The 15,738-nt window shown below is 42.1% G+C and overlaps 1 protein-coding gene across 1 annotated transcript in view; it reads right to left on the bottom strand.

Annotated features, from left to right (window-relative positions):
- Positions 1-10,937: 10,937 nt before the first annotated feature.
- The window catches only part of CDC5L (cell division cycle 5 like), a 30,568-nt gene continuing 25,767 nt past the window's right edge, over positions 10,938-15,738 (bottom strand). Inside the window, exons 15-16 of the mRNA XM_053937232.1 lie at positions 12,505-12,717; positions 10,938-11,403 (exon numbers count right to left, since the gene is read on the bottom strand). Of these exons, the coding sequence (XP_053793207.1) occupies positions 11,299-11,403; positions 12,505-12,717 (318 nt within the window). The 3' untranslated portion in view covers positions 10,938-11,298. The remainder of the gene's footprint in view (positions 11,404-12,504; positions 12,718-15,738) is intronic.

Genomic DNA, 15,738 nt, shown 5'->3' on the forward strand with positions numbered 1-15,738 from the left:
AAAGTCCAGAAAATACATCAGTCCAAACTCTCTGTAAATTAGAAAGAAAATAAATTTGTCACTGTTTATCTTCAACACAAATACAGATACCCCTGCACTGGAAGAACTTGGATATGTAGCCTGCATTTTTTTACCATAGGTGGGGAAAAAAACTTCAGGAAAAATTATAAACAAAAATTAAAGGCTTAATTAATGCCATAAACAAGCTTTCCTCTCACTTTTACAAAGTTTGAAGGAAGCAAAAGCAGCATATTTGTTGCTACAAGAGACTTGGAGGATTTTTTTCCCTGAGATCTCAAAAATGATGGTATTATACAAATGTCTTATTGGGCAACAGGGTTTGAGTGATTAAGAACAAGCCTAATTATTGTCTTATTTAATGAATCACGGCAATGAAAAATAGTACATGATAAGTGAATAATGGGTATGGAAAATGGATATTTCTTATTTTAATATGTGTTTGTGTAAGTCTGTGTAAGTCTTGTCTGGCTCATATCCTCTTGACCATGAGAACGTGGAGCTTCATAGGAAGGGACAAGAAACCATAATTTATGCCTATGGCATGAGCAGTTTTTTAGTTCAGCCAACAATTAGGGGCAGCCTGCACTCAGAAGATGAAGTTCTTGCTCCTTTGGGCTCACAGATGAATTGGGCTCTGTAGATCTGGATTATTTAAGGGCAGGTTGGACAGGGCTTGGAGCAACCATGGCAGGGGTTGGGATAAGATATCTTTAAGGCCCCTTCCAGCTGAAAACATTCTGTGATTTTGTGATACTACAGTAAACTGGTATTCCCCCTTAGGCATTCTGGGTGGTAAAAATACTTGTTTACAGAGATTGGGGTATGATTGTTACTCCACAGGGAGCACTGGGCATTTGCAAACTGTGTGCTTGGCAAACTCACACCCTGGAGATATTTCGTGGAAATTCCACTCACTGGGTTTTTGGTTGTTTCTCCACAAATTCCTTGTTAATACATTCTCCACTAATAAATCTTTTCATTGCTCAACCAGCTCTGCAGAAAACAAAAGTACTGTTGGAAGAGCATTTGATTGCAAAATTTCTTTCTATAGAAATAATTATCATCCAATAAAGTTGGAAGGAGCTTGGCAAAGTAAAATCCTCCATTGGGATTGGATCCCCTTGAAAAGACTCAAATTAATTTTGCTGTTGCCATGATTTGATTAGATCTTGTTTCACATGTGGTTGAGCTTCAAAACAGAGATTTATATCTGTGCAGCTAACCTGTGCAACAGCACTTGTTGCTCCTTTTAACTTTATTTAATACATTGAATGCAGTACATAAGCATATTTTAAAGCATGTAAAAAAGCAAACCTAAGGAAAATATTTAAAATACTGACTCACACACATGATGTTTTGTGCTTCTCTTCTTACACTGTCTGCAAAAACATCATGTGTTTTGGCCAGGCCATTGTCAGAACAGACAGAGATTAATTACTGCAGCCATTTGTTCTCTTACAGAAAAGATAAAAATAACTAATGAGTCATGACAACAGTGAACACTGTGAAGCCAAATCCTGCATCTTATTTGTCATTTTCTAGCCTCAGTGTACAAGAAGAGATTTGAGAAATGACTTGACAGTATCTTCAGTCCCTCTGTGGCATTTGCACAGCCAGGGAAGCCAGTGCCTGGTACAGCCTTTAGGGACACGCAGACGTGGTTCAGGGGAGGCTGTCCTGCTGCAGACTGTGGAGTGAGCCCACACCTCGAATCCAGGGTCTAGTTTTGGGCCCCTCATGATAAAACAGACATTGAGGGGCTGGAGCGTGTCCAGGGAAGGGAACAGGGCTGGGGAAGGGTCTGGAGCACAGGTCTGAGGAGGAGCACCTGAGGGAGCTGGGGGGGCTCAGCCTGGAGAAAAGGAGGCTCAGGGGGGACCTTCTCACCCTCTACAACTCCCTGACAGGAGGGTGCTGACAGGTGGGAGTCAGACTCTGCTCACAGGGAACAAGGACAGGACAACAGGAAATGGCCTCAAGTTGTAACACAGGAGGTTTAGATTAGACCTTTGGAAAAATTTCTTCATAGCAAGGGTGGTCAGACATTGGAACAGGCTGCCCAGGGCAGTGGTGTAGCCACCATCCCTGGAAGTGTTCAGAAATTGTGTGGAAGTGGCACTGTGGGACATGGTTTAGTGGTGAACATGATTGTGGTGCTGGGTTGATGGTTGGGCTTGATGATATTAGAGGTGTTTTCCAGCCTTAATGATTCTATGATTCTATAAAAAATCCACAGGATGTGCTATGATAAGCATTTAATACATAAACATGACATACATGTGTCACCAGTGTGCTGGGCCCAGCGTCTGTGTTGTGTGCTCCCTTTGCAGCATGGATTCCTTGGCTTTCCTCAGATATTAGCATGGTCCAGGGCAAATTTCTGACATAGTTATCATCCTGGGAGAACCAGTTTAATAAGGTCATGGACATAATCCATGCAAGAGACAGGGATAGGTGTGGCTTAGTTTCCTGGCACAGATCATAGAATCATAGAATCATAGAATTATAGAATTATAAAATTATAGAATTATAGAATATCCTAAGGGGCCCACAAGGTTCTTTGAGTCCAGCTTTTGTGCCTGCACAAGACAAATCCAACAATCCCATCCTGTGCCTGAGAGAATTGTCGAAATGCTCCTTGAGCTATGTCAGGTTTGGTGCTGTGACCACTCCCTGAGGAGCCCGTTCAGTGCCCAGCCACCCTCTGGATGAAGAACCTTTACCTAATGTCCATCCTAAACCTTCCCTAACTTAGCTTCAGGCCATTCTCTCTGGGTCTTGTCAGTGATCACCACAGAGAAGAGATCAGTGCCTGCCCCTCCTCTTCCCCTCATGCAATGAGGTCTCCCCTCAATCTCCTCTTCCCAGGGCTGAATAGACCAAGTGACCTCAGCTGTTCCAGACACAACCATGTCCTGCACAGAGCTCCCTGTGACCTCAGAGGGACAGCCAGCAAGCAGGGAGCAGCTCTGGACTCCACACCCAGGCCCGAGGACTGCTCAGGTATTTTTCATTTAACAATGACTGGATTTAATAAAGACAAATCTGACTGAAGTCTTCCAACCTCTTCCTTGAAGTGCTCTTGTCTGTCTGGCCTGGGAAGGGGTGAAGAGTAGTTCAGTGCCTTGTTGCTACAGTGCAAAATCGGGCAGCTCCTGGTCCAGGCACTGTTCAGCAGCAGAGAGTTATGATGATGATGATTCTCTTCCAGCTGTGCTTGTCCCTTCCCTTGCTTTTTATTGGGCCAAGTTCTCTGTTGAGGAGCTTGAGCCAGAGATGGCCAAAGACCAAACACGTCACCTGAGTCCCATCATCTCTGGGAGCATGGTGATGCCAGACAGAAGGCATCTGAGGTCAGCCCTGCATGTGTTACATGAGCGGAGAAGTATCAGGACTCACTTTTTATTATTTTTTTTTAACTTTTGCTGGCACAGGTCTTGCGTGTCAGGTCGTTCCTTCACACATGCACGTGTGTGCACTTCATTACAGCTTCTTGTCTCCCTCCCTTCCTCTGCCTTGCCCCGCTTCCCTGCAGTGTCCTCCTTCCACCCTGGGGCTTGGAAGCTGTGCTCAGCCTCTGCAGGAAAACTGCTTCCAGCTGTGTGCTGTGACAGGCTCTGAGCCGCTGTGCAGCTGTTCCCGGGCTCCTGCTCCCCAAACCAAGGGGATGGGTGGGGAAAGGCTGATCCGTGCTGCTGACTGCCTTCTGAAGCAGTTGCCTGACTCTGGGTTTGGAGCCCACCCTGTGCCTGAGAGCACTGTCCAAACGTTCCATGAGTTCTGTCAGGTTTGGTGCTGTGACCATTTCCCTGGGGAGCCTGTTCAGTGCCCAGACACCCTCTGAGTGACGAACCTTGTCCTAATATCCAACCTAAACCTCCTCTCACACAGCTTCAAGCCATTCCCTTGGGTCCTGTCACTGGTCACCAGTGAGGAAATCAGTGCCTGCCCCTCCTCTTCCTCTCCTGAAGAAGACGTAAACCACTGTCCTCATTGGTAGAAAGGTGCCTCCCACCCAGCTGAGAGCTGATGTCTCTCAGCCTCTCCTGGCCACACCACTATTTGTGGTCACTTTTTGCTGGGTGCTTCCAATGCCATGTATCTGCCTGGCCCAAGTTCCTCTGTGAACCCTTGTCCTTCTGGCTGATTCAGCAGTTTTTTGAATTACAGTCACAGCCACATGGGCTTGGCTGTGCTCCTGCCATGCCTTGTTCCTGCTGGAAGAAGAGGAGGCAGGCAGACGTTTGTGCATTCTCTGGTGATGCACAATCCCCGTCCTGTGGTCACCGGGTAACTGTAAAATTAAATCAGATCCTTGCTGTTAACCAAAAGACATCTGCAATGAAAGGAAGTTAAATGCAGAGCTGGAGGGGTTGTTCTGCTGCTAACAACACATTACAGGACCTGCTAGGAAATCAAATTCACTGTTCTATCCTCGCCCACATGATTAAGTTCACCCCCAGCTTAATGTGATTTAGGCTTAGGTGGGATATTTTATATTGATTGTAAGTTCAAAGACCCCTTTTTTTTTCCTGGACTTTGGTAATATTGCCATTATTAATGGCACATAAAATAGCCTCAAGTTGCACCACAGGGGAGGTTTAGAGTAGACATTTGGAAAAATTTCTTCATAGCCCAGGGCAGTAGTTACCATCCCTGGAAGTGTTCAGAAATTGTGTGGATGTAGCACTGTGGGACATGGTTTAGTGGTGAACATGATTGTGGTGCTGGGTTGATGGTTGGACTTGATGATCTTGGAGGTTTTTTCCAACCTTAATGATTCTATGGTTCTATAAAGTCCACAGGATGTACTACAGCAAGCACGAAATACATAACATATATTTTTTCCCTGCTGTATAATCCTTCCATGAGGTAGAAAGTGGTCAGATACTCCCATCTTCCTCTCTAGAGACTATGCAGGAAGCCAGAGACAAAAAATTCTGCCTTCACCAGAATGTGGGTGTTTTCCAGGCAATACAGTGATGCTGGGGGGGTTGATCTCTGGGACTGGCAAAACTGTGACCAAAGGTCCAGATCTTCCAATCCATGACAGGGCTGAAAGTTTGGCATCTCTCCCAGAAAGGGGGGGGATGCACTTTGTCATAGCGAAATGACACAGTTGTGTGACTAAAATCTGCTGCAACAGGGACAAAAACTGCTTAGGGCCCTCTAAAGCAGTAACCAAGCATTTATTATGTGAGGTGAAAGCACATCATGGGTGTTCCCACCAAACTGCTGCTCCTGGTTTTGACTTGTTTTCCTCTAAACTTGAAGCAAGATCACCAGCACTGTCTCTTTTCAACTAAAGAACCAGCAAAATGGGGAACAAAAACCCTCAAAGTCACTGTTGGAGCCAAGATGAGCTAAGGTTGTAGAAACAGCAGTTTGAAGGGAGAATATCTTTGAATAAACCAGCTGGAACAAGGAGGTTAATTTCAGAGTTCAGGGTCTTGTAAATATCTCTGTTCTCCACCTTTCTAATAAAAGACCCTACTTCTTCCCAGACCCTTGGAAGCGCTTGGCAGGAGCATAGATCAAGGAGGGAGAAGCCTGTTCTGTGCTAAAGATTGATTTGGTTGAGTCAGAATTAAAAAAAAAAAAAAAAAAAAGGGGGAACACAATCTAAGGAATAATTTAACTTTTATTTATAGCTATTTTATGGTCTGCCATGGAACCTAATTAATGTGGTCAGTAATTTCTTTTTTTAAGACCCAGCTACAGTGATGGCCCTGCCCAAACCCTAAGATAATTCATGAACAATTATAGATAAGAGAGAGACTGCTTTGAAATCAATGTTTTACACAAGAGCCAGATATTACAAAGATCAATGCAATAATTAGTATTTTAAAAAAATAAATATATCATACAGTTGAATTACTCCAGGGGTGCCTTTGTGTCTGAGGTTCAACCAGTGGATTCTTTTAATCAGAATTAGTTCTGGAATAGATTTTGCTGGCTATGGAGCTAAAAACGTAATCCTGGCTGGCTCATTGAGCTTTATTAAGAATTCATTACTATTTTTCAAAAGAGGATCTCTTTCTTTTCCTCACAGAAAGGCTCATCAAATACAGACAGGAGAGGAGAGGAAAGGACATCTCAGCTCCATTGAAGCTGAAGCCAAACCTCCCATTGAATTCACTGGGGCCACAGTCTCACCTAAGCTGCATAACACACTTAAAAATGCTACTGGCCTGATAATTATACAAAATAGACCCCACATTTCTGTCCTGGGAGGGGAGAGGGAGAGGGAGGAGAAGAGGGGAATCTAACGCACATCTGTCTGATCCTGTGAGGCATTTACCAGTAGCATGTACTTGGCAAAAGATGTGATGTATGAAGTGAATAAATAACAAAATAGTCTGTTTCCTTGTGTTGCAATTCGTAAATGCTTTCGATGCACATAAATGATCCTAAAAGACATACTTGTAGTTCCTTTGAGGAAACCTTGAGGAATCCAAACACATCAACACCACGGTTGTGACCTGGAAACCTGAAAGTCATCGAATGAGGCAGATCCTGTCTAATCTGATCTGTGAAAAACTTTTGACTTGAAAGCAAGACTTTTCTAACCCTGACACTAAGGCATCTCTCAATGAATCACAGTAAACCCAGAAAACACCCCCCAACAATTGGCAAACAATCAAACCCACTATGAGTAATCACACCAGCAGCAGAAGTGATGCTGTAAAACACTGCCATACCCACTTCTTTACCTTTTCACCTACTGTGTGCATCACATTCCTGCCTCAGCAGGAATTGGTTAAAGCCACCTCATTTAAATACATAAAAAGGTAATGAGACTTGCTGGAGGGGAGATGACTCACCTAAAGGCCTACATGCAACCAAAAAAGTGAAGCTCCTCTTTTCTATCCACAGCTACTCCCCTTTGCTTCAAAATTATTAAAGTCTCAAAAGTGCTTAGTGTGGAACTTTCAAAGGGTGAGACAATTGCATGTACTTAGTGGAGATACAGGGCTTCATTGGCTTAGATATGTGTCAAATGTGTCTTTGAAGTATTTTTTAGGGTCTGATCTCACTCCTAATGTCAGTGCAAGTCTTCAAGATCAGCAGAACCATGTATTTTTTGTTGTTAAGGAAAGGTAGAAACTGGAGCCCTGGAAAGGCAGAGCACACAGGTCTGGAATCAGTTACAGGGACACTTTGCCTTGAGATGAGTATCTGGCTATTTTTCAACGTGCTTTTTTCACTCAGCTAGGAAAATGGGGGAAATGCTATTTGATACTCCACTTTTAAATTCTGCTTGAGAGACAGGTGTTGCTTTGAACCCACATTATGGAAGATAACTGCAAGCTGGATTCCAGAGATGAATGTGAGACAGATTAAGTCCAGACCACAATAATCTCTCTTCTCCAGCAACATCACTGACCGAGGATACTGAAGGCAAGCCAAAGTTCACACACTGGTTTATGATACTATTAGCAAGTCTGCAGCCAAAACAAAAGTTCAAACATGGGTTTTGATGCATTTTATTTAGAAATCTATGTTCAGGCCATGATGACAAAAAACAATGAATTTCCAGAGTTTTCATCAGGGGCACAGATCCAGCTGAGTCTGTCAGAGGACCTAATTGTGGGTAGTTACCTCATGTCAGCTACTGGCCCTGGAGCACCACAGCCCATGTTTCACACTCACTTTAGGCAGACAATGAAGTGGGACATCCTCTGACAGAAGCAATCACAGAATCATTAAGGTCGGAAAAGACCTCTAAGATCATCAAGTCCAAACATTAACCCAGCACTGCCAAGCCCAATGCTAAACCATGTCTCTAAGCACCACATCTACATAGTTTTTGAACACTTCCAGAGGTGGTCACTGCACCACTCCCCTATGCAGCCCATTCCAGTGCCTGACCACCCTTTCAATAAAGAATTTTTTTCCAATACTCAATTCAGCCCTTCTTGGTGTAATTTGAAGCTATTTCCTCTTGCCCTATCACTGGTTGCCAGGGAGCAGAGCCTGACCACCACCTGGCTGCCTCCTCCTATGAGGGAGTTGTGCAGAGCCAGGTCTCCCCTGAGCCCCCTTTTCTCCAGGCTGAGACCCCTCAGCACTCTTAGCTGCTCCCTTGTGCTCCAGACCCTTCTCCAGCTCCACTGCCCCTCTTTGGACACTCTTCTGCCCCACTTCCACCCTCACTTGCCCTTCCTACCTAGTAATTTGGCCAAACTCATGTCTGCCCTGTTCAGGGGATTGAACAATCATGATGGATTAACATATTTTAACCCAAATGTGCTGCCCCAATGCTTGCTTGTCCCAGCAAACAAGGGCACAAAAGGCAAACAAGCAGCAACAGGCAAAGACAAGATGCTCCTGTTGGCACTGGAAGTGTCTTTTTAAGGCAGCCAGAGAGCTCTGGTGTGTCTTGGCCACTGCTAGCTGCTGTGACTAATTACAGTGCTTTTTTCTCTGGAAATTTGCCAGGCTTGGAAGAGCTGACTTCAGCTCTGTTGGATTTCTCACAGGGAACCTCCTGTGCCTCCGAGGAGTCTCCCCCTTACCTCGAGCTCGCGATCTCTGTTATCTGTCCGGTATGGACGAGACACCCAGCTGTTATAATTTAGTCCCCTTGGCTTTCCCAGATACTGGAATCCAACTCAATTGAAGTAAATGACAGCCTTATCAACTCCATGGACTTTGAAGCAGGCTCCAGCTATGGGATTGATCCAATACACAAATGCCAAGTCTGATTCCAGGAAGGGAGGAAAATCATCAGTTGAAATTATTTAAAGGTTTGCAGATATATCTTGGCATGCTGAATGGAAATGGAGGAATTTCTAGGGGAGAATGTTAAATAATTCTCAAAATAATTGTTAACACACACAGCACAACCCCCATCCCACCTCTGTCACACAGGTTACAGCTTCCCCACTGTAGTGAGATGTTCACAAGTTTGCACTGTTTATGGTTACACTTACTATTGTTCTTGGAAAGAAAGATTAAATCAGTGGCCGGCTTCAGAATTTTAAAATAAAAATTTGCTGTCAAGGTGTACTGGTCACTCTTGCATCCACCAAACATCTGCATTTAGCTACAAATATTTAGAAGAGAGGGTGTGCTGTTCAGCACATAAACTGGGCCAAAGCCCAAGGAATAGATCTGGCAAGCCCAAGCTCCATCATCACCTGCAGCTGGAAGCACTGACATCTACCAGCATCCAAATTTGCTTGGACAGATTTCCTGAGCACTCCAGTTTAAGATCCCACACCTGAATGATCTCAGGATGTTTTATCCAGGCTCTGCTGCTCCATTCACACCATTCTGGAACCAACAAATGCACAGAGTATCCTGTGTGAAGGTTTTGGGGTAATTTCAGCAGATCTATGACTGGCTGCCCTAGAGCAGACAGCTGAGGGCAGGCAAAGATCTAAAGCAGGGCACAGCCAAGCTCTAAGTAAGGAAAGAGACTTTATTAGTTTTCTTTCATTACTGAGATAGAAATTTCAGGACAAAAACTCTGACTAAAGACAGGGGAAACTGTGAGCTTGCTTAAGTGTTGTGTGAACAAACTGTACTTCAGAAACACTGAGCAAAACTCCTGCAGGTACTTATCAAATAGAACCACCTCATGCCTGCTGAATTAATGACTGGTTAATTGCAGACATTTCAAGAAAGAAAAGTCTTTTGTGACTGATCAGTCCTTCTGAATTTTTCATTTAAACAATTTAAGGCAATGTTTGAATATCTGTCTAGCTGCAAAGCTGTCAAAAATACAGGGCACATCAAAGAGGCTCTGCTGCAGCCCTAAAAAGAAAAGAAACTATTGTAGTTGTGGTATTGGTAAACCTACAAGGGTTTCTCTGTTAATATCTCCAGCTACCGCACAACCACAAGAACTGACATGATATGCCATGATGTTTCCTTTTGGGTATAACCATCCAAGCTAAAATACCCCATATGCTACAAGATTGATGCTTAATACTTCATTCCAGATGTGTTCTGGCTTAGTTAAATATTTAACACATTTCTAGAAGAAAGTAGTCTATAATTGCATTAATACTTCAGAAGAATGATGTCCTGGTGAGTAAGGAGAAAGATATTCCAAGGCTGGCTGTGTCCCTACTCCTGTCAGTGACAGCAAGACTCACCCAGGTTACATTTAAAAAAATCTGATAATCATTAATCTCCATGGATGGTATTGACAGAGCTACACAGGCACAACCCTGACAGTATTCCCCAGTAATATTTCCAAGGCCTAAGCAAAGTGACACTGTAATCTGGTAAAAATCCAGACAGCAAAATCCCTATTTAAATTTCAAATATATCCAAGCAAAATTGCACGATGCATGTTACTGGATGTATTTAATTGCTGGATTTTGTGCTGTTAACAACAGTTTTGCCTTTTTCCCTGTGCCTTTCCACAAGCCACAGCTCAAAAAACCCAAAGTGTAGGCACATTCCCACCTTTCCCTCATTCTATCTTTACCCTTCAAGACAAAGCAATGAGACAATGAAATCCTGTAGGGATGTGGTGAAAGGAGAAAACACAGAGCTTCTTTCTTATCCCATACCATGGGCAACAAAGCAGATGATTTATAAAAATTAATACTTAGAAAATTTAACAGTACATTTTCTGCTGAAATCTATGGTTCCATTAAGCACTAGGCCACGCTGGGTGTCTTTATAAAATTTATCCCTGCCATGGTTCCAGGATGGGGAGATTATGCCACTATGACCATGAGAGCATCTAGATAAAGTTGGGAGTGTTTCACAGGCACAGAGAAGAGTTGGGAACATGGTATTTATTATCTGGACGACAACTATTCTGCATAGGTAATTCCTATTACAAATTAGTCATGGAAAATAAAGGCAGCAGCAGAGGGAAGACCAGAAACACAAAGGAGGGCTAGGATATGTGAAGATTCAATTTTAGTTAAAAGACAGACAATATTACTTCATTGATTTTTATCATTCCAGATTTATTCAAAAGACATTATTCTGCATGTATCTTACAAGTCTTAAGACTGGTAGAACACTAGGAATAACGTGATAACCCTAGCAAATGAAGACATGGCTAAAATCATACCAGAGAGATTTTTCTTTTCTTTCAATAATATTTTGGACATTTTAATCCCATTTTTAACACTGGCCAGAGCTATTCATACCTACAGCGTTTGGAATAGTCCACTGAAGGAACAAAACTTGACAAGATGGAAACAGCAGACTACACTTGATTTCTGCAACTGCTGGCAAAAGCTGCTGGAGAAGTATCTGCACAGTTTAGAAATGTTATGTCAGTGACAGATGGAATTTTGTGCTTTAATACTTTGCTTGAAAAGTCTCTTTATCCAACATGAAGTCAGCAAATCTCTGCTGGAGCTCCTTTTCTCTCTCCTGCTGTCGCTGCACATCTTCCTTGAGACACTGTAAGGAAAACATCATTAAACAACCAGTCAGTTTTCCACCAGTCACACCCATGAAGATCATTACCAAAGGCTGTATTTTAGTTCCTCCAGAGGAAGAGCTCAGAATTAAGACAGAAGATTGCTGAAATTACTTACTTTAAATATAAATGTAAAACAGAGCAGTGGTGTAAAGTATCAAGAATCACAGTTATCTTACTTCAAATGTCAGGTAGCTCCTGTTTTTGACAGCAGCTAAGATCAAATGCTTCAAAAGGAGATATTTCAAATTGGAACCTTGCCATTTACTAAAAACAGGTACTATTAGCAGCTGTCAAGTTATTTAATATGTTTTAACTGTTATCTTTCAATTAATCACTTCTGAGTTTGTAGATACATCTATCACCATTTCTAAATCATCTTCACAAAATCAGTTTTAAGAACTGATGCGTTTTATCTTTTTTATAGCAAGTGGTTAAGAATATCTAAGCCTCAATGGAAGCCTCTGTTCTGGCAGAAAACCACATTACAATAAAAACTGTGCTCAGGTGAACACTTATTCCTTGGAAAGAAAGGCTGGTACTGGTTCTTAAACCTAGGATTGAGTCTTGATTAAGGATTGTCTCATTAGCTGAATAAAAGGAGAATATCCTGGAGATCCTTAAAATAAGAAAAGTTGCTCCAAGGTAGTGATTTCAGGTATATACAAGCATTTAGTCTGCTGGCTTTTAAGGAAGAAGGAGATTTTAGACAAGTTTTACATTTACCCGAAGCTCTAATAGTAATTAAAATCGAAACAAACCAAATCAAGAGAGAGATGGAACTTGTGCTGATACGCATTGCAGAAGACTTATAAAATAAACCACACAAGGAAATAAAAAAACCCCAAAGTTAAAGAACACACTGCCAGATTAGTCCCAGCCTCTAATATGTGTATCACAAAATCTTTGATACCAAAGTAAAAGACAGATGAATCTGGTAACAGCCAAAAGTATGATTTTGAGAGAGCATTAGAAACTTGATACCAACTCAGGTTGTAAAGGTCAGAGCTCGTGCCTTGTAATAACACCTTTTCCATGAGGTGCCTGTGTCTGACCTCAGGTATTGGATTTTGGAATCTCACCTCCAGTCTCCGAGGGATGGCAGCATCCTCGTGTTTCTTCAGCTCCTCAAAGGTCCGCAGCTCCAGGTGGGCCTGCTCGATCTGGTCCCACAGATCATTGAGCTGCTTGATGAGCCCCATTGCTCGAGACTGGTAACCACCAAGAAGGATCTTCAGCTTCTTCTCCATCTTGGCAGCCCTCTTGGCTTCAGTGGTCATGTGGCCTCTGTTGATCTGCCAGAAGGAACCCAAGAGTTGTTTTAGTTACCCAGAACTCAAAAGTCAAGAGGAAAAAAAAAGTAAAAATATATCTGTGGAATTGTGTTGAGTGGATCATGTTATTTGATTTCTATTAAAATATACATACTGCACATTTTACAACAACCTAGACTTTTGGATTAAAATTGTTATAATAGACATAATACTCTAAAAATTATAATTATAATAATAATCTCTAAAATTGTAATCAAGATAAATCCATGAACAGACAAGCGATACAAATTACAAAATTCTGTAAACTGGGACCCAACACCAATAACTGAACATATTTGTGTTAATATGCTATAAATGTTGTATAAAACATTTATAAATGGCAAAGGTAACAGAAGTCTTTGTGTATTTTTCCACCTGGGGTAAAATGAAATGAGCACTAAAAGAATGAAATAGCCATCAGAATTTTTAAAGACATCAAAGAAATCTTTAACACTGAATCCCAATCACAAATGGCCTAAAGATGAAGATTAGATTACATTAAATATTTGGAAGAAATTGTTCCCTGTGAGGATGGGGAGGCCCTGGCACAGGTTGCTCAGAGAAGCTGTGGCTGCCCCATCCCTGGAAGTGTCCAAGTTTAGGTTGGACAGGGCTTGGAGCAACCTGGCATAGTGGAAGGTGTCCCTGCCATGGCAGGCAGTGGAATGAGATGATTTTTACAGTCCCTTCCAGCCCAGGCCATTCTATGATCCTATGAAACCAAGAAAGAACACTGGCATCTACCACTGAGCACAGCTGTGGAGAGGTACAACAGCTCACATCTCTGAACAGGGACATAAGGTTCCTTGTTGAGGCTTTTTTAATGCTACTTCCTTAAAAAAATAACCCAACAAAACAAAAACTTTTTTTTTTTTTTTTAAGAAAGGACTGTGTGAAGAATGCCAAGCTCAAGGAAAAAAATCGAATGTCTCATATTTTGATTTTTGCAACACTTAATGATATATTAGTGCAGGACATATGATATGAAGTATGAAATATGAAATGAAATATGATATGAAAGTTTCTCAAGTATTAAAATATAAAAGACTAATTCAGAACCCCAGTGTCTGAGTCACCAATCCTTGCCTTGTTTCTTTAAAAATCAAAGCTTTGCTGTGAATGTTCTCACAAACAAAGAAGTTACCAATAATCAACCAAAATGCAGCACCTTTTCATTGCTACAATTACCCAATATATAATTTACTACCGATGAAACAGAACTCCTTTGGGAAGGAACACATGAAGAGGGATCTGCCCTTCACAGCGATAATCAGAGTCAGCCATCAGTCTTACACACCAAGCTCCTGCAAAGTGCATTTCATCAGCCTTCCAGCCCTCCAACTGTACTGAAGTACCCTCTGTTACACAGCTGCAGGTTTCTGTAACGTGCCCTCCTACTCCTTAACAATTTATTCACTCATTTAGAACAGTTTTGGTTGGTGGTGCAGAGATAAACAAAGTGAATGGTCAAGGGAGCAAACTGTTAATGGGTGAGTGAAAGAGAAATTTGACTTTTTGAGCTGTCTAGTTTGCTCCTGGGGAGAGTGATGCAGACTGCTATGCTTTTCAAACTCTGCTGGCAATGTAGACTTAAGGTATGCCCAAGGTGCTTTAAGCATACAGAAAGGCGCCTCTTTTTCAATATTTATATAAATTTAGAGAAAATTAAATAAATAGATTAGGGATTTGTGAGGATACTCTCTGATGGAAAAGTATGAAAGCTTTAAATGTCTGCATTGGTAAATAATATGCTATTACTGCAACAACAAATACAGCTGTGCGGTCAATGAACTATTTTCCAATTACTGTTTCTTGGATGAAAAATGTGTGCTGAGCACCACTGACATTTAGAGATCATGGAATAGATGGATGCACAGGCAAACAGAATTTTGTTTGTAACAGAGGCCTAATATAACAAAGATCAACTTGTCCATGTTGCTCCCAGCATTACAGACAATGTAGAGTATGGCTGCTGTGAAATGAAACTCCCATTGCAATGTCACTCTTCAGAGCAGGCTAAAAAAGACCGTTTAGAGAAGTTCCACTGTTCTGCCATCCTGAGTGAAGATCTCATTCTCTACTGTGAGGGTGGTGAGGCCCTGGCACAGGTTGCCCAGAGATGTGGCTATCCCATCCCTGGAAGTGTCCAAGGCCAGGCTGGATGGAGCTCTGGGCAACCTGGTCTGGTGGAAAGTGTCCCTGTCCATGGCAGGCGGTTGGAATGAGCTGACCTTGAAGATCTCTTCAAGCCAAACTATTCTGTGATTCCACGATCTCTCAACAACCTGAATTTCTAATAAAATGTTAAATACTGAGTACCTAAGGGCATAAATACAGTTATCAGCACTATCCCCACCATACAGAAAAGAGACTGGATCAGGGCACTGTGGTCACAAGCCTTGAATTATCCCCATGTTCCAAGTAGCACCAGCAGCAGTGGCAGTACTGGCTTGGTCTCACACTCTCACACTCTTCAGTTGGGATTCACTTTGCTTGGCTTTAGACATCAATATCTGAGTTTGCCACAGGAGATCTGTCATCAGGAGAGAAACTGGCAACTCCATGGCTCATCTTATCCAGGGCCTTGGGAAAAGATTAAACACCTCAGTGAAGGGCTCGTCATTGATGGTGATGGGAGCACAAACTGTTTGTTTAGACACTCTAATCCAAGACCAGGTAGATCAATCCCACCCCAAGTGTGTACTATCTTAGAGTGTTAGATATAATAAAGCTTTTTGAAATTTAAAGCTTCTAACAAAGCCAGTTCATAGCCAGTTCAAGTCTAATACTTATTACAGTATCAGATTATTTAAGCACTCTTGAAATGTTAAGAGAATTGGACTTAATATTTCTGAGTTGGTCTGGATACTGGGCTCTTAACTACTACAGCTCCTTAGGTTATATGTTCCTATATTGCTTTTCTACTCACTTCCTTTTTCCATCTTGGACTATCATAGGCCTCACTGCTGTGAAAAGACAAAAACAAGAAAAAGAAAAGAAAAA

This window comes from Vidua chalybeata, chromosome 3, assembly GCF_026979565.1.
Source record: "Vidua chalybeata isolate OUT-0048 chromosome 3, bVidCha1 merged haplotype, whole genome shotgun sequence".
NCBI classification, from domain to species: domain Eukaryota; kingdom Metazoa; phylum Chordata; class Aves; order Passeriformes; family Viduidae; genus Vidua; species Vidua chalybeata.